Raw genomic sequence first — 18,524 nt, 5'->3', positions numbered from 1 at the left:
GATCGAGAGAAAGAGTGATTGATCACGCACCAACCATGCCCATTCTCGTAAAAGGAGAATTCGTACGCGCTAAGCCACTAGTGAATATGTGAAACAGTCGTTAAGACAGTTGAAAACGAGAGAGAGAGAAAAAGAACAGTAAAAGAAAGCAAGCTCTTCATATCGACGCCGAGAGATGGGAGAACAAAAGAGAGCGAAGTTTTACATTACATCTATCACGTAGTTCAATTATTCTAGGATCGATTGTAAGGAAGAAAGGGGTTTTTTAGTGATTTGTTTCGCCTTCCCTTACATGTTTTTTTTACCCTTTCTTTTTTAGTTTATTTTGTCCACATCCCAAACATTAGACTGTTGAACCTAGGGCCAAATGCAAATAGAAAAGTAGCACTTTGGGATTTAGTTCCAGGTTCTCACGCTGGCTTTAAAGTAGTACGGTATTCGGAAACATGCTCGATCAAGCGAGAACGAACACGCGCGTAACACACGGAACGACGAGTATAGTAGCAACGCGGTTATGTAGGTTTCCTTTTTAGATCATGGCGTTCACTGTGTGGTTCTTTTAGTTTGTCGCTAGTAACGGATAGGTTTTTGTTTTGTATTTTGTGATGTAATTTTTCGTTTGTTGTTGTTGCTTCGAGAAGCATTTAGAAAAGACATATAAAACAATACACAAACACACACATACACACATTGTAATATGTATCATTAGGAAATGCAAAGCAATGCTACGTAGGTAGTAGTAGCGCGCGCGCGCGTGTGTGTACAAAGATGATCCTCATTCGATCCGTGATCGCGTGAATATTTGGCTTGCGGACGGGGTTTGGGAATCCTTGTCAAGAAAACGATGTGGCGTACGTTTCGGATGTAGGGGAACGTCTCTACCGCATAAAAAAAATGTGTAGCGAAACAAGTGCTGCAACCGAAAGCAACAGTATACGATGAATCACTTGAAACGTTGCTCAAAAATCAGGAAAATCGTTAAAATCGTTTTGTTGAATGGGGGTGAAGGAAAAGAGAAACAAAACGTTGGAAGAATAACCCATATCGCGATGAAGGCAACAACAAAAAACATATCCCGTGCAATTTTTATGCAGAACGCAGCCAACCAAGCCGTAAGAGGGAACCCGGCATCATCATGCGAGCATTTCGACGTTGTGCGTCGTTCGCCAAACACCACAAACGAAAAAAATCGAACGGTTCCCAAGCGTTCAAAGTGAACGTTATTCGTGATTCGGCTTACGTTTTACTCTCTCTTTTTTTATTGAAACAAAAAAGCAAAGCAAGAATTGTTAGTACAACTAATTAAATTAATTAAAAACAAATTGCTCGATTAGGATACGAATTAGGGGTTTTTTTTTTTATTTTTACTTTCGTGATTTTACTTTGTTATGCTTTATTCACGAAACAAAAACAAAACGAGCTAATAGTGTTAGCGTTTAACGTGTAAGACAAAAAAAAAGACATTTGCAATGCTCTGAGATTGTTAAAGTTTTTGTTGGTAAACATCACTTCTCCCCTGAAAACGAGAACATTATGTTACGTCTATTGCGTATTGCGAGGCGCACTAAGCTAGCAAGGGAAGAAACAGGACCTTCGACTCTCGTATTAATTAGCCTCCCCAATGCGTTATCACCTAAGTATTTCCAAACGAAACAAAAGGCGTTCTCTTTCTGTGTTGAATGCTTCCAATGCCCGCGATCGCGAATGATGTTTTATCGGCACCAAATGCCGCCTTATCGAACGTTTCTAATATTTATCTCTTCGTCCGCCGGTTTGTGGTTTGCTGTGCAACCCAGTATCAATCTAATCCGTGCGGCCAGCGGCACGCTCCCGACGTGGTTGCAAGAGAGCAGGTGTGTAGCTAACAGAGAAGCCCGACACGTGTGTTACAGTACGTGCGAATGACGAGGAGTAGTAGTATTTTGGAAATGTTAAAGAGAAAAGAGAGCGAGAAAGAGAAAGAGAGGATGTGGGACTTTTCGCAAAAACTTAAAATACTTAAATGAAACGTAAGTGCCAAAAAATAATTAAAAGTAAATAGAAATAGCCACAAGTGAGCGGAAGCGGGGTTACGGCAGTCGACTGGAAGTATTATTCAGTTGCGCAAATATGTGTTTCCTTCCCTCCGTTACTAACTACAACATCCCTTAGCTAAAACTCCCTAGCTCGTTCCGCCATGATGGAGGAATCAACTGAAACTCTGCGCCGAACTGCACCGCAAATATATACAGTAGTCTAGAGCGAAGCAAATTGCCAGGATAATAGCGATGCGCGCATACGATGTTAGAAACAAAAAACATTCTGAAGGAGAAGGGAAATAGTTGATTATGTAAAAATGAGTGTTCTGTAGCTAAAAGACTTGAACTTGTTTGCGTATAGGGATAAAGGTCCACTCGTACAGGCTTTCCCATATGCCGCTCCATAGCTTTCCTCCAGTTGCCATACTTGATGCTACAGTTTTGAGCAATTCTCACTACTCAACCATGCCTTCATCGAGCTTAGAGGGCTTATGGCTCTATCAGCTGAGCATTGTCCTGTGATCTTCATCATCATGTGTACAGCCTGAGAAAAACCTGTGTAGCTTGGCAAGCTTGATATCATTTCAAAATGCTACGATGCATATTGGAACAGTGCATTGGACTACTTCTTCTTTCTTTTGAAACAATAATGATGGTTCATTCATTACCGATCATTTCCATGTCCTGCTTGGAAATGCTTTTTAGTGGAATACAATGGCTTAGGCTCTTATCGAATGGTCGGTCATTTCCACTTTTGCTCCACAAATTGAGTAAACCACGTTCTGAAAAATCAATGGTATTTGATGTTCTCGATCAGGCACCAATTTCATAGATATGACTGATCGAAGATCATTTATAGTAGAAGATCATCTATCTCTGCAATCAACATTTCTCATGGATTCATGATACAAAGCAGCTGGTACCGTAATGCTTTGTTTGTATTTCTTGCCTCGCAATGAGGTGTACCGAATGGCGAAACTTGCCGAAAGCTCTGCAATTTTCTCAAGCCAGAATAAATGACACCATGCATCTTTCTATTGCTGGCATCGATGCGGTGATCTCATCCCCTCGATGCTTACAGATCTCCTTCTTCTTCTTAAATGGCGCAGTAACCGGTGTACGGTCAAGGCCTGCTAAGCAAAGCTAAGACTTTCAATGACATTCAATGGCTGCGTATGGGGGAGGATCTGTCGAGATACCGATCCCGATGCTCTCTTTTGTCCAGATCTTCTACCACACATTTAAATACCGACCACCCCACTCCCCTCCCCTTTCTCCCTCCGAACCTCCCAAGCTTGCCCTTCACCTTGCCTGTTCTTGTTGATGACAAGTAGCACAAATCGAAGAGACATTCGGCTAGGGCAGAATTGGAACGTATCTCGTTTAGAAAAATGACATAAACAAAGACAAGTTTATTTAGCTATTTCGTGAACCCTGTTCAGTTTTTAGTTAACGCCGCTTGTAGTAGCATAGCAAAAAATGAGGAATGTCCACCACACTCAATTGAGAGCACGTCGTAACGACATGGCCTACCTTGCTATGCTTAGAGCCAAGGCTTTCATGACTTTTTTTATTTACTCGTAGCTGAATAGTCAGTCCTGCGTGCGGTGGGGAGCGCTCAGACGAGATTCGATTTCGATACTATTGTGTGTTTGTGGTATGTCTGCCAAATTAAATGTAGATGTGGCAGCAAAGAGAAGGGGCATCATCCTGTGAATCCCTTCACTAGGACACTGCGTCCTGCTGTCGAATGCTTCAGGGTGGTACGCAGGAAGCTAAAACGGATTAAAAAAAAAGTAGTGTGAAGTATGGCGCGGAACGGCATCAAGTGTTACAAGGAAAACAATCATTCAGGTCCGGAACCTGTCGAATTTTCGATGTCTGGAAAACAGGGTTAAAATTACGATGTTACTCTCAAAGCACGCGTGCCCGCTCTGCATGATATTTGCGGCGGTTACAACGCTATAAGTATAGAAATAACGTGACAATGCAATGTGCGCGTGAGCGTACGCAATCCAGAAAGAGAGAGAGAGAGAGAAATGGTATATTATACATATAATATTAGTGTTGGATTAGATTGAAATTTATGAATTTATACTAATGTGTTTGCACGCACTATACCCCCAAAACCTCCTCCCCTTTTTCCCGATAAATGGCTCAAGAGTAGTGAACGAATTTATTTAATGTTGTAATCTTAAAACTAGAAGTCTTATGCCTTGTAATAACCATTTATATAACCATTTAGACGCGTAGACTCGTGGGCTCGATTGATGGGGAAGCAGAGGGCCATCACAACGCGCGTTGCCAACATTCAACTTCGTCGCATCCAAAAACCGACGACATATAGCATATCCATGATTACTGATTCAAGTCCCCACACGCAGAACGGAATGACCTATTTTATAATCTCTTGTACACAACCGAAGTAACATTAATAAAACTTTACACGAAGAAAGCAAACACAAATAATATCATATCATATACCTTATCCGACGGATTTCGGCTATCCTCCACGCGGTCTCTCTTTCTTTTTCTTTTCCTTTGCATTCTTTTTTTCTTTCTAACCTCATATGCATACGTTTCCCGTACACACATACACTCTATCTATATATCACGTGGCCAAAAGGACAGCGAAAGCAAAGGACTCAGAACAGTTCGTAAAAGCATATCGAAAGCTTAAAGCTTGATTTGTGGTGATCCTTAGATCAGTCAGTGGGTTATTTAACAATTTCGAGCAGCGTTTCGGCGTTAACATTTGGTAATTGTTACGCTTGCCTGTACTCTAGCTATTTCCTTGTTTCAATCGTTTGTGAATTCACGCTTCGGAGTTCTCTGTTTTGTTCTCAAGTTGAAACGCCATATTGTTAGCGTATCTTAATCCGTAGGTAGATTACGTGGTAGATTCCGTTCGCATCGTGTCCTTTTTTTCTCTCCATTTTGTTGAATGTGCTGCAACGCGAGGAAATAAAGAAACCGGGTCACTGACACGACACTGACAATCCGCGATAACAGGTATAGCACCACAAACGCATGGTGTTCGACGGCCACTTCCGAATCAAATAACGGTAACGGTGGAGAAGATGCATCAGGATAATCCTATCGAAAGAATTTAATCGAAAAGCAATAATTATAACAAACGTACACTTGAGTGTTTTTTTCTGGCAATTCGTACACGCGCACCGATTTGACAAAATTATTACAAAAGTTGCGAGCTAGTATCAGTCAAATTTGTTGTTTAATACGCACCAGTTTTTAAATCCACTATTTACGAGAAAATACCCATACTCACACACATACACTCACACACTTACTGTTCCATGAATGTGAATGCACCAGGCAAAAAAATAAAACAACGGATCCAGATTAAAAGAAAAATAGCAATAGTTAATCGAATTGAGCATGACAAAAAAACAACACAAAGATAGCTACAAACGATGTTGCCCTAGTGAGCGCCATGATTGAAATTCAGTACGGTAGGGCCGCAGTTTTAGCGACCACATTTCTTCGACAAGCCACGTTTGGCTGCAAGTTGCACGGAACCAATCATGTCAATCAATCGTAAGAGCTTTGCAGCGTCCCAACTGCGAGAAAAAGAAAAAAGAACAGTTGACATAGGAGAACAAACGTTTAATGCTGGGTACAAGCCGGTACATGTGCGGTTAAAATATACATATATCGATGTTTAGCTAAAAGATAGAGCATTCGCGCCATGCCGTGCCATCGTGCTAGTACGATCGCACTGCATATGAAACCGGGAGGACCTGCGGTTGATGGTGAAAAATCGTAAGGATACTATCTCACATTTCACAGACACAAGTCACTGCGGCTGCAGCATACGTATAGCATAGCATAGTGTAACTAATTTGTATAACTTGAAGCAATAGCTCACGGGGGATGGGGAATGGGATGATGTAAGATAAAAGACACAATTGCCGTTTGCATATCGAGTTCTTTATTATTATTTTTTCTACGATCACAACTGTTGATAGATGTGTGTGTCCGTGTGCGTGTGTCGTCAGGATAGCTAATAATTGATATAAACGATATAACACAGTTGCGAATTTCGTACCGCGCTGCAGTAAGCATATTCTATAGTCGTCCAAAACAGGGGACAAACAAACACACATATAAAACGGTAGCATAGCAAACAATCCAACTGTTACGACGAATGAACGTTTACATTACCAAACGTACGTGCGGCATACCGAGGTACAATGGAGCACGTGGCATGCCGTGTATGTAATTGAATTGATTTGTAACTAACGCAAGTAATAACACATCTCATTAGCGTGTAAGATTTACATAGCGTGTAGGACCGGGCAAAAAGCTAGCAAAGAAAGCAAGCACGCACGACTGCTGGTGGCGATGAGCAAATGGCGCGCAGACATAAGCAGTAAGCGGAGACAAACACTTGAGACAACAATAAATTGTTAAGGTACTCGACAAAGGGATCAATAACCAAAGAAAAATTCATGAAAATCATCATCAGCCATTCATACTCTTACACGCACACAAATTCGACACGTACATTGCGAGCGAAGGGAAACGAACCCCAAAACGTACAGCATAAATGCACTGCAGGCGATTCGGAACCGCGGAGAGCGCAGAACCCATCGAAAGCCTCAACAGCAAGGGTTGGAAAGCAAACACATTTGGTTAGGGATATATAGGTTAAAGACACGTTTTGTGGCGGATATTGCGGTTGGACCGTTGTGCTCAATGATGTCACGTATTTTTAACTTTTAATGCAATTAAGTTGGCTGTTTTTCGTCAAATTTATTGACTTTTATAAATTTAAGTTGTGTTTTGTTTTCTTTTTTTATTTCTGATGCTTAGACAACGTAGAATGTAGAAGAATAAGGGTTAATAACTTTTGGCATTTGAAATTAGGTTCGTGAATTTGCAGTGCTTCGTAGCAAGGGCAGTAAAGAGAGGATTCGCAACAAGAGCAAAAGGGATTTCTATACAGCATTTTGGATTTTCGGGAGCAGCAGGCAAACAAAACGCGTAGACACAACATAACAGACAACACATACAACACATATACACTAAAACGCTCAATTGATGCAAAACAAAACACTCATGAAGTATGATGATTATAAGTGAGACATGTGATGAATTTTTACATTGATTTCGTTTTTTCACTAAAAACGCATAAAGGGCTGTGATTTTAGTGGTAGATGTAACGAACAAGATGGAAGTCAAATTGATGAACTGGAACATAAAACAAAAATACTCCATTACGAGCAGAGCTTAGTGGGACACGGACGGTAAAGAGAGTGTGTATGAATAGCGCCGCTGCTGCTGCTGCTGCTTTACAAGGAAAGATCTCGATGAAGTGAGTGTGAATCTTGACCGTGGCCGTAATGTGGCGAGACGAGGCTAAATCATGATAGAGAACGTGAGAACGGGAGCAAATGATATGTTACGTTGCAAACAAATACTGGACACTGGAGATACACAAAAGAAAAGCACTTGAACAACACAGATTCATCCTCCATCACTCGGTACATAACCGCAAATGTTGCATGGAGATCAATGTTTTACCATTTTTCGTTCCACACGGTTCCAAAAAATTCAACTTCTCACTCACGTTTGCTATACATGGTGGTACTGCGATCGAATACGCCCCGTATTGGAAGCGATCGCGGTAATTATGTTTGTTATAACAAAAACAAAACGAGATTGGAATGCAGGTCACCTCCAATCGCTTTTGATTGTTTGAAATGTTTTAAATCAAACTGTGCCTCTCTTCCTTGTGCTTCACATCCGCGTAAATGTAAACCTGAAGCCGCGTGAGCATTTCTTGCCATGTTCCCAAACGCAGTAAACGCTTTGCAAACGCGTCTATTTCCTCGGCAATTCGTGCTTGTTTTGGGCTAGCTAAAATTGAGAAGAAAACAAAAATGATACACTATCCAACAAACCCGGAACCGAAATGTGAGTTGCGTTTTGCAAAAATAAAGCATTTCGTGCTTAAAACGCATTATTCACATCATAATGGGTTGTCTAATATTGCGGTTAATGCTTTCTAATGCTAAAACACCAGCTTTTTATTCTCCTTTTTTTCCATGCGCGTTGTTCAAATATATCTTAGTATGAACACAACAGAATTTTGGCACCCGTTGCGACCATTTGCCAAGACTAGTACATCGATTAGGGATGTGCAAACTTCCACAACGTTCCGTTGCTGCTGTTGGCATCCTTATAAATCTTTCCTTTCCGTTGCTGAACAGCAGACGAAGCAAACTCATGAACACAAGCGAACATCCACCGTTCTCACAAAGCAATACTTACTATTGCTATTCGCCAACAACAACAACAACAACAAAACAAGGACAAACCAACAAAACAAAAACACTCATTCACACCTAACACATGCCCATTCAAGCAACACTGAATCGCCAGCAAAACCAAACATCGGCTCGTACGCGCAATCACCACCAGGCGAGCATATCTAAACCACGTCCCTTTATGTGTATTAGTTGTTTGATTCACCACCATTGTCACGCCCGATCGCGGCGGATCCAACCACGTGGCGGTGGGTGGTACCCACTTACGAAAAGGTTGCGCCCTTTCGCTAGCAGAATCTTGATCGCATTAGGCGATCGTAAGCATCGTTTTTTAAAACGTGTGTATGTGTGTGTGTGTGGCTCTAGTTTCCAAACGTTGTAATATTGTAGCTTAATTTTTGAAGGACTCGATCCTTTGGCGGCTTCATTTTCACGATCGTTTTGTTGAATGCCTTCGTTAGCGCCGTTTGAACTGCTTGAACGTTTTTTCCGACACACATTTAAACACACATCGCGCCATACAGTTTAGGTGTAGAAATCATCCCGCAGTCGATATAGGCGCTAGGATGATAACCGCAGGCTCTCTAGATTAGGCGACCCATTGACGAGAGGACGTCGATTACATACACTACATCGCGTTAGAATAGACAAGAGAGCACTCTAATCTGCTCCTCCAAACAGTCTAGAGCAACACGTGCACGATCACTTGTGCGGCTAAAAAAAAACAAGGGTCATGATCAAGCTGCCATGCCCTTCAAACTTCGGTTTATTGATTTATGAAGTAAGATTGCTTTGGAATGAAAGAAGGAAAAAAAATCATCAAACGACAATGCTTGACTCGATTATGTTCTTAGAACTTACATTGGCCCGCCCATCCTTTCCCACTACGACGAGATTTACGACTGTTCCCGGGGTGGAGGTAGAAGACAAAAAAGAAGATAGTCGAAGAGCATTGGAGCCGTTTGCGGTATTGGAAGTTACAGTCATTCCAGACCATTTATAGCTGTTAGGTGTCACATAGAACAGAAGAAGTATAATTGCTCATTGACGAAACGAAGAGAAATAAAAAAAACAACCAAGAGCGAACAGAAATGTGACAAAAATGTATGCCAAATTAAACATTACGCCTTTAGTGTTTGTGTTAATAGGTTACTCTTTATAAATCTTTTGTTATAAAATTAAATACAATTTAATTAGGACACCTTTTGCAAACACATACTATAATCCCGAAGAGGAAAGCGTCGTTTAAGAAATGATGCTTCTGAAACAAAACAAAATCGATAAAGCATCCATACATATATATATATACATGAGCGAATTGACCGTGGAAAAGTAAAGCTCTCATTTTATCCGAAGATTTTGTTTAGCATAAGAAAAACACGTTTTCGGATTAAAAATGCTCGGGATCCGATGTTCGATCTCTCGATCCTCGGCATTAGGATTACGTTTGTATTCAACTAGGTGTAACGCCATTTCCAAGGTAAATCGTATGCCAAAATCATGTCGCTCCATTTGTAATCTGAATGCGCGTAGATTCCGCTCTCTCCCCCGAAACGATCTTAACTACTAAAAGGCTAAAGGTAATACAAGCCACCCGCGACGAGGGAATGAGACTGATTGATTTCAAAATTTCGCTCCCACCGCTATGAGAAAACCATGCGATGTGGGGTGCTTTACTTCGCTTCACTTGACCTTGAGCAACACGGCAAATATCTTCTCGTGAATCGCATATCCTTATCGTAGAGAAACGAACAGTCATGTCGAGTTTCAAGACGCTAACTACCGCTTATTATTTCAGTGGACTCGACGGTAGCGTTTTTTTTTTTAAGAATGATTCGTTTGCTTGTGTTATTATATTTTACTCCTTCGTGTAAGTAAGCCTCCGAAATGCGGAGAACATATGAACAATATAAGCGTAGTGTTATCATTATCCTTTATAATATTTTTTTGTGTTCTATTTGAATAAACTTCGTATCTATTTCACCGTTTGTTTTTTTTCTTTTCTATCATTTAGTCGGTTGGGGTTGTTCGTTTTCAATTGCTTTCAAACAAATCAGCAAAGCAGACTGATTGCTCTACGTTTTACTCTTGGCTCTTGACTCGAAAACTCATAAAATAACGGAGAACGCGGTGGAAGAACACAAGGTTTCAATGTATAAAGCAATTGGGGGTAGGCTATTAACAGCAGCTTCCGATCACACACGTTCGTTAATTGTTTCCTTCCGCTCAACTTTTGAATCAAATGAAACATTCACATTGCGCCTCCTTGCTCAGTGCGATCGCCGATGATCCTCGGGAAGCTCTCCATGATCCATTTGCAGGATTCCATTCGGCTGGACGGGGATCGATTGAAAGTCGTGGAGTATATTTTCATTTCACTCCACCGCTGTGCTCCCATTGTTACTACTTGAGCAGGTTAATCTTTGGTTGAATCAAACGTTGCGTGGTCGTACACTTTCGCCACCAAAAGCGAAAATTGTACAAATCCGATCAACACGAGGGGAAACATAATAAGAAGAAGAAAAAAAACGAAAGCAACACACATGTACACAGCAACAAATCGCAATGAGACAGTATTTTGAGTCATCGTGTATGGTTGAGTCTCGTCATGATTTACAACAAATAAAAGACAAAAACAAAAAGAGCAACCACACAGAAAGGAGAGAAAGAAATGAAGCTTTACATTTAATTGAAATGTTTTATACTTATCGTATACAGTCTAGGGCAATTAAGGGAGAAGAAGGTGTCAAATGAAGGAAAAGGGGCAAACGGGTCCCTACTAGTGGCCATGGCGAAGGGGTTTAGTGAAAATGATAAATTAAATATATAGAAATTGAATATATACACATATACAAATCTATAAAAAGTAAATATATATATATGCAATTCATGCAAAAAATAGACCTGATGTAGCTGCTCAGCAGATTGAGGGCAAGGGGATGTTGAAGAAATTGAAGTAACTCTCATCAGAAGACCGAAGAGAAAATGTGCAGAAAAGAAAGGAAGGAAGAAAAAAAAGACAAAGTGAAACAAAAGAAAGTGTTTACAGCTAATAAAGGCAAACTACAGAGAAACAATAAAAGGAAATTAAAGACACATTCGCTAGGTTAATTCGAGGAAGGAACTAGAAAATAGACATAAAAATAAGCGTGTGGCACACAACTGGTGCGAAACTGGTGGAAGAAAACAAAGGTGGGCAACAAATGATAAAAAAAAACATACACACTAGTGGCAGTAGTTTTTTATATACACATATTCATAGCAAAGCATAGTAGGCGAGAGAAGGTATGGTTGGATGTGCGTTACAAGAAAAAGAAGAAAAAAAAACAAAACACACACACTCTTACACACATACACATATATATACAGTATGCAACAGAAAGGCGAACGAACTAACGGCAAAATGCAACAGAGAACGCATGTTACTACTGCGGAAGGGTTTTTGGGTGCGTGTGGGTTTGTTAACCAGAGCAAAACATAAAAAAACCAACCTTACACAGAAGCAAAGGAAAAAAAATGATTTGCCACCGCTTTGCGTACCAGAAGAAATTTATTCACAAAAGCCCAATTCATTTACGCCACCGACATTCCGCTTCCACTTGGGACACATACCCCAGTACAACCGGAAGGCTTCAGGATGCGTTGAAGCAAATGACAGCGAGAAAAAAAAAACAAACAAAAAAGATAGATAAAGCGGATAAGGGAGTAAAGAGAAGTGGCGTACAGATATAACACAAACCAAAATAAACCGGAATACAGGAATTTTTCAATGTGAAAGTTGTGCCAAGTTTTGCCCACTTTTTTCTATTGCTGGAAACATAAAGATATTCACTATTACCCACGTATAACCATTATACCGACATAAGCGCTAAATAAAGGATAACATATCTATCAAACTCTCCCGCGGCGTGGAAGCACAGAGGAAAACCATTACAAATACTATTATGTGTCATTCAAAGTTTTTCGCAAACGAACAAAAAAAAATGGTTGAAAAGCACAGTTACATTACGATTCTCTGAAGTAAGCCACGCGTCGGTGGACTCGATCACCTGGGGGTGAGTGTAGGGCGCGTTTGAAATTAATTTTAAATCTCAGAAACCTTCATCAGCTACTCGAATATGTGTACGTGTTTTTTGCATCTCTTTCGTACGATGTTACCCGTATTAAGGGCACCCGGAAGGATGGGGTGGGGGGGGGGGAGGAAAAACAGAACTAAGATACTGGGCTGTGGGCTGCGTGTGTGTTTTCCCCGCGCATGGTTTTCCGGTGTTAACTGGACACCTTTTTTTACACCATTCACCAACACGGCACATTCGCTATTAAACATGAGCACATACGCGCACCCTCCGTTTAAGCCACATAGCGTTTAAAAAAAAAGCATGATCGAATGAGAACGGAAAACAGAGTGAACTCGTCGGCAAAAAGGGGTCCCGTCAGCTGACTGCTTGGTACATATTTTAATTCACGCACGAACGTTGAAGGCATTAAGCCCGTTTATTAAATGTCATTTTCGTCACTCTATTGCAGCATGTAACGAAAGCTGTAATACCTCACGAGAGAAAAAAAAACCCCTCTTCAAACTGACAACAAAAAAAAAACCTGCCCAAAATGCAGTAAGACGAGGCAAAAACCAAAAGCATAAGCCACACCATGCGCAAAAGAAAAACGTTCGCTGTTGCCTCCTGAAAAGTAAACAACACCGTAGCAATATGGCTAAATATTGGCTTCTAGTGGTTGATATCGCAAAGGCTTTTTGTAAGGACTCTAGCGTCCACCTTGAGGTGTCGTGTAGAAAATCGGATGCAAAAAGTGGATACGCAGCGGCCAACAAACTGACCACGAACACGGACGCGTACGGGCGGCACGTAGATGACAAATTAAGCGAGTAGATTATGAAATTGCTCCCAACACAAACAAAAAAAAAAGGGGGGCAGGCAGAAGGAAAAACTTAGTGTCGTAAATTGAACCTAGGAATGCATGGCAATCATACAAATAGAGCTTCTTTTTTAATACAAATCGTTGTAATCAACTGCAGAAAAAGAAAATGGCAGAAATACCAGCAAAAAAGTAATAAAAATGCACACAATGCATGGCACCAAAAATAAAAGCAAAAGATCATTCTGAAAAGCACACATTGGGTAAAGCGTGAGGCAGTGCTTAGCAACGGGTGTGGTAACGTAACAACAAAAGCGCAATAGAATGCATCGTAGTAACGCAGGCAGCCCAACCACATCGTAGTAGAGCATAGTAGGCCAAAGCGGTGTTGCTTGAAAGCGAACGTTCTGTCATCTAGGACACCAATGCGCAATGGTAGATGTGGATCCGTGATACATAGAGACAGGTATGAGGCTAGGCTAGCTAAACAAGATACGCGGAAAATGCATACGATTACAAAACAACTAGTCACACTAGATCCTAGCTGTCACTGAACTTATTTCCCCACTAACCGTTCAGTTAATCATTTATGGTTGTTGTTGTTGTTGTTTACGCCTTTGAGTCTTTTTTTTTGTATTTGAAGAAATGCCTCTTAGATCAAGCTTCGACCTGCATTAGCGTCATTTTTAATCAGGATTCCATGTAGCGATAGAGACAGCGACCGTTGCATAGAGTGCTAGCACATTTCGTAAGCTGATGAAATTGAAGAAACAAAGCACATGCCCCTCTACTTAGCTACAACTGCATGGACATTTATGGGACAGCACAATTGTGAAGAAATCGTAAAAAAAAATAGCAAAATGGTACAATACAAACAAACCAACAAACACACAGATGCCGACTGCACTGGACCAGAGCAAACGGCACGCGATCTGTGCATGCAGCTGATATGTGCATGTTTATATGAAATATATACATTTATATTTTATATACGAAACATATTGCGGATCCATTTAAAACCATCGACCATCAGAGCCCTTTATCGTGCCCATGAGATGTAATTTGCTGTTAGGTGGGCACCGTAGAGCGCTAGAAGGGTACTTATGCAGCCGGCCGTGGTCGTTGCGTGTTGCCAAAAGTCTTATCTTCCGTTTTGTACGAATTGTGAAGCATAGTCGCTAGATTGGTGAATGAACAAACAGAAAAAAAAGACCGAAAACCAAGCGGTAGTAGACGTGCAAAAATAGACAAATCATTGTGTATTGTTACGTTACGTTCGAATACAGCAACTAAGCCGAACAGAAGAGAAATGATCACATTAATTCATCATCTAATGAAGAACACATACAGAACTATGGAAAGAACGCACTTAATAAAGGAAGGAAATAAAAAAAAATTGAACTGTAATGTAGCGTTTTGCTCCATCGGTAGCGCATCCGAAAACGAACACTTTCACCTCGTTAGAATCCAGTATCTTCACTTTACACCCAAATCTTACCCCAGCTCCCGTGCAGCAGATTCGTCTTAGTTATTTCATTCCAGTAAATTTACAAAAAAAAAGTCCATTCAGTAACATTTAGTGCATTCAGCAACAATAAACAAATTGAAAGTCTACACATTGCATTGCTTCTTACCATTTTTGTCGCCTTTTGAAGCCTTGTAAACTCTCCATCTAGGTTTAAATTGTCAGTCCTTAACCCTTTCTACAGAATGATTTTTGTAATGTTTCGCCTCTTTTGGAGCTGTGTTTATCGTATAAAATGCTCACATACATACTTTTTGTTTCAAATCATTCCATTTTTTTAAATAAGTTGGCATGCGATCATTCGGTATTGCAACGTGTTGTTACTTTGGATCGCTCTAGATAAAAAAATAGTCAACATACCGGACGATAGATGGCGCTGCCGTACCAATGAGTACTGGCGTTATTAGTTAGACGCACGTGGCCTTAACAAACATTTCGAAGCGGAAGTCATTAGCTCCAAACAGGGACAATCAGCATACGGATGGCGGCACATGAAAAAGGAGGTAAGTCAGAAAACTAAAGTGGTAAAGAAAACTAGTGAAAATACGCATGTCACTTAAGCGACGGCTCGACACCCGGAACAACAATTCGTCGCCTCTTAGATGGACTAGACGCTAGGGGGCGCTGTTAAGGACTCGGCTTCGGTGAGAGCGGTTTCGAAGCGACTAGGCGAGAGAGATGATTACCAGGGGGCAAAGGTCGAAAAAGGAACAGGCCGACAAGCAAACTGCGAGATTGGCGTTTTTCTTTTTTAATTAGCCCTCGGAGGAGTAAAATATGGTTTTAGCTAACGAATAAAAATAAAGATTGCTCAGGACATGCGAATTCCCGATTCTGGATTTTAATTTTGATAACAACAGCAATATAATTTATTAATAGCAAATTAATAAAACAAGAGTGGCAGTTGCCGAAAAGTCGAACCAATTCGTTGCGTTGTTGTATTTTTTAAATTAAAAACGAATTGTGCGAAGAATTCGTGCGCACACAATTGATACAAAGTTTTATTTCTACAATACCATTTCATCAACAAATTCATGCACTGGAGCACAGTCAATAGAATTTTAAACTGGAACAAATTCAATTGCCTAACGGTGACTTTATATATACTAAATTCTTTCAAACATTAGATAATTATTCAGCAAATTTTCCCTAAACAAGAAATAAAAAAACAAAAATACTAGAGTACATTGATCTCAAGCAAAATGATTGCTAATGCCAAAAACTGGATAAGTTTTTCAAGAGCTTTTCCAGTGTTATTATCATTGACGATGAAATGCTATTCACGTTGCTTTGTTTGAATATTCAAGCATCGAAGAAATGTTATCCCATCAAACGGTCGATTATGAATATCAATACAATTAGAGCGAAGAGGGAGTAGAAAAGCTGTTTTTTTGTTAAGTTCCGCAATCTTCTGCGTGAAGCTGCATATCTGCTAAGGAGTGGAAAGGACCGCTACATATCGGACATGTATACGCTGCATTGCCTTGTGTCTCTTCCGTTGTGCTTGTATGGGGATTCGCTTCCAGACTAAAACACAAACGCATAACAAACAAGTTGTAAGAATGTAGTCAAATTTGTTCCGCTTGCACTGATTCTACTTACACAGCTATCGCTCGTTTCAATTCGTTCACTTTAACATTTGATGCTTCCAGCTTCAACTGCACAGCACTTTTTTCCAGCTCAACGCTCTTCAATCCATGTTCCAGCTTCAGCTTCTCGGCCACGAGCTCCCTGTTTTGAGCAGCTGATTGGTCTAAATCTTTTCGGAGCTACAATAATTATCGATGGCAGAAATGAAACACAAACATGTATTGCTTCATTGGAACTACGATCAATTAGGTCTTACCTCAGCTTCTGTGCTCTGATGATGGGTTTTCAGCTGTATTTGCTCCGATTGCGTATGGTGTAGCTTTTCGGTGAGTTCATTAACGACAGAGCGATGGTTTTCGTCCTTTTCGTTCATCGCTGCCTTCAAGTTCGTACACTCTGTGCCGAGTGCCTTCAGTTCTACAATTTGTCGAATCATTAATCATGAATTTAGGAATTGTAAATAAAAATCAATTAAAAGGGCTTGCATATTGTTTTACCTTTCTTGATGTTCTCAATCGCCTCTTCGTTGACTCTTTCCTTTGCTTGAAGCTGCAAGAAAGATACAAAAGTATAAGCGAGCAAAAAAGTGTAAGTAACATCACAAGTGTTTTTAATCCACACTCACTTCCTTCTCTAACTCCACGATGGCTTTGTGATGCTCAGAATCTAGCCTTCTCAGTACCATGCGGTGGTCTTCACATTGAGCCTCCAGCTTCGATGTTAACTGTTGATGAACCTTTTGCGACTTCTCGAGCTCTGCAAAATCATTTCCATCGTTTAGTTATTAGATACGTCGAGAACGGCATGCTAGTACACCTTCACGAATACACAAACCTTTCTTAACTCTATCACATTCAGTCGTTACTGTCTCCAGTTGCGCTTCCACCTATAAAAGTTCCATAATGGTCGATCGATATTATTCAGATATTTGCAGACAAATTGGTGAAAGTTTACTATACCTGTTTGATAATCTCTTTTTTCTGACCACATACTAAAAGTAGAATTAATCGATATAGCATAAATCACATAAAAAGCCGAAGCAGTCTTTATCATACCATTGATTAATTTGTTAATAAGCTTGCCTAGATCTTTGTTTTCCTCTTCCAGCTGAAAAGAAGTACAACAGTTCAAGGGTGGTAAGTACTTTCGACCAGCAAAGTCTCCCATATTTCTTATGGAAAACGAACGGTTTTCATTTTTGCCGCCTCTTCCAGCATAGGGTTTGCTTGTGTTTTCTTCGGCGACGTATCGTTAGTTTCTTTGCTGCTCTGCTTATAATTAGACGCATCGAAGTCCAAATTTAGGCCGACTTTAAATCCCCAGTTCGGAGCTACAAAGTATGAGTCATAAATTAGTCGTCGAACCGTCGTACAAGAATGCATACAAATAAGAATCATGGAACTCACGCCACTTGCTTGATTCGGCGTTTCATGACTCACCTGCGTGCTTCATTGCAATGTTCAGCATTTTTGTCATCTTTTTGGCAATACCCCGAGCCTTTTTGTTTTTTCGAGCCTATGTGAACGCCAAGATACGCAATGTATTCGCTTGAAATCGTGCAAATTGCAGGTATATTACCTCGACGGAATCTTTCGCTTGCGGCTCCGGTTCCTCGGGATCATTTTCGGTTTCCTCGTCCTCGTCATCGATTTCTTGATTCTCCTCTTCTATGTTATCATCTCCGTTGAGCAAAGTACCCTGAACTAGTTCCAGTACTGTTTCGGCACGTTCCAGAAGTTTTTTGCTAGCCATTTTTCAAGCGCACGCGAATATAACTTAATTGAAAAAATTGCAAATACCAGCAGAGACGTATCAAGCGAAAACAAACGCTCTCTGATCTACACGTCAGGAATATTTTCAAACGAAGTGCGCATGCGTATGTCGATTTGGTGCGTTTATTTACACTGCCAGCGTTGGTTTGGTTTTCATAAGAGAGAAGCAAAAGGAGCATTGACATTTTGCTGAGAAATGAAATGTTTATACCTCACGGCCAGCTCACGCACCTTTTTTAAGGAAACGGTTAGGAACATTTCTATTTGAGTTAAGCTAGTATGCTATGTACATAATTGTTTACAATGTGAAGACAAATTAACGATACCATAAAAAAGGAATTTTTATTCAATGGCATATACTTTTTTTTGTAGATAAGTTTGCATGAACAATTTTTATGTTATTATCAAGTGTTCAGTATATATATATATATATATATATATATATATATAT

The 18,524-nt window shown here is 40.3% G+C and overlaps 1 protein-coding gene across 1 annotated transcript; it reads right to left on the bottom strand.

Annotated features, from left to right (window-relative positions):
• Window positions 1-15,902: 15,902 nt before the first annotated feature.
• LOC128724379 (myosin heavy chain, clone 203-like) lies at window positions 15,903-18,053 on the bottom strand. The gene is made up of 9 exons (XM_053818104.1): window positions 17,880-18,053; window positions 17,741-17,816; window positions 17,261-17,292; window positions 17,136-17,187; window positions 16,927-17,057; window positions 16,799-16,850; window positions 16,558-16,718; window positions 16,314-16,480; window positions 15,903-16,238 (listed from the first exon to the last, which is right to left on the bottom strand). Exons 1-9 carry the CDS (start codon window positions 18,051-18,053, stop codon window positions 16,106-16,108), a joined length of 978 nt encoding a protein of 325 aa, XP_053674079.1. The 3' UTR covers window positions 15,903-16,105.
• Between the last annotated feature and the right edge of the window lie 471 nt (window positions 18,054-18,524).

Source organism: Anopheles nili, chromosome 3, assembly GCF_943737925.1.
Source record: "Anopheles nili chromosome 3, idAnoNiliSN_F5_01, whole genome shotgun sequence".
In the NCBI taxonomy this organism is placed as follows: domain Eukaryota; kingdom Metazoa; phylum Arthropoda; class Insecta; order Diptera; family Culicidae; genus Anopheles; species Anopheles nili.
Note: the sequence above shows the minus strand (reverse complement) of the source record. Positions and strands in the feature narration are given on the sequence as shown.

What these genes read in the sequence shown, in the direction of transcription:
- LOC128724379 (XM_053818104.1), bottom strand. Translation starts at nt 18,053, where the DNA reads ATGGCTAGCAAAAAACTTCTGGAACGTGCCGAAACAGTACTGGAACTA. An exon ending in GATTGAGAACATCAAGAAAG is followed by an intron (nt 16,719 to 16,798) that starts GTAAAACAATAT and finishes GACAAATTGTAG; the next exon opens with AACTGAAGGCACTCGGCACA. An exon ending in TTGAAACGAGCGATAGCTGT is followed by an intron (nt 16,239 to 16,313) that starts GTAAGTAGAATC and finishes TTTGTGTTTTAG; the next exon opens with TCTGGAAGCGAATCCCCATA.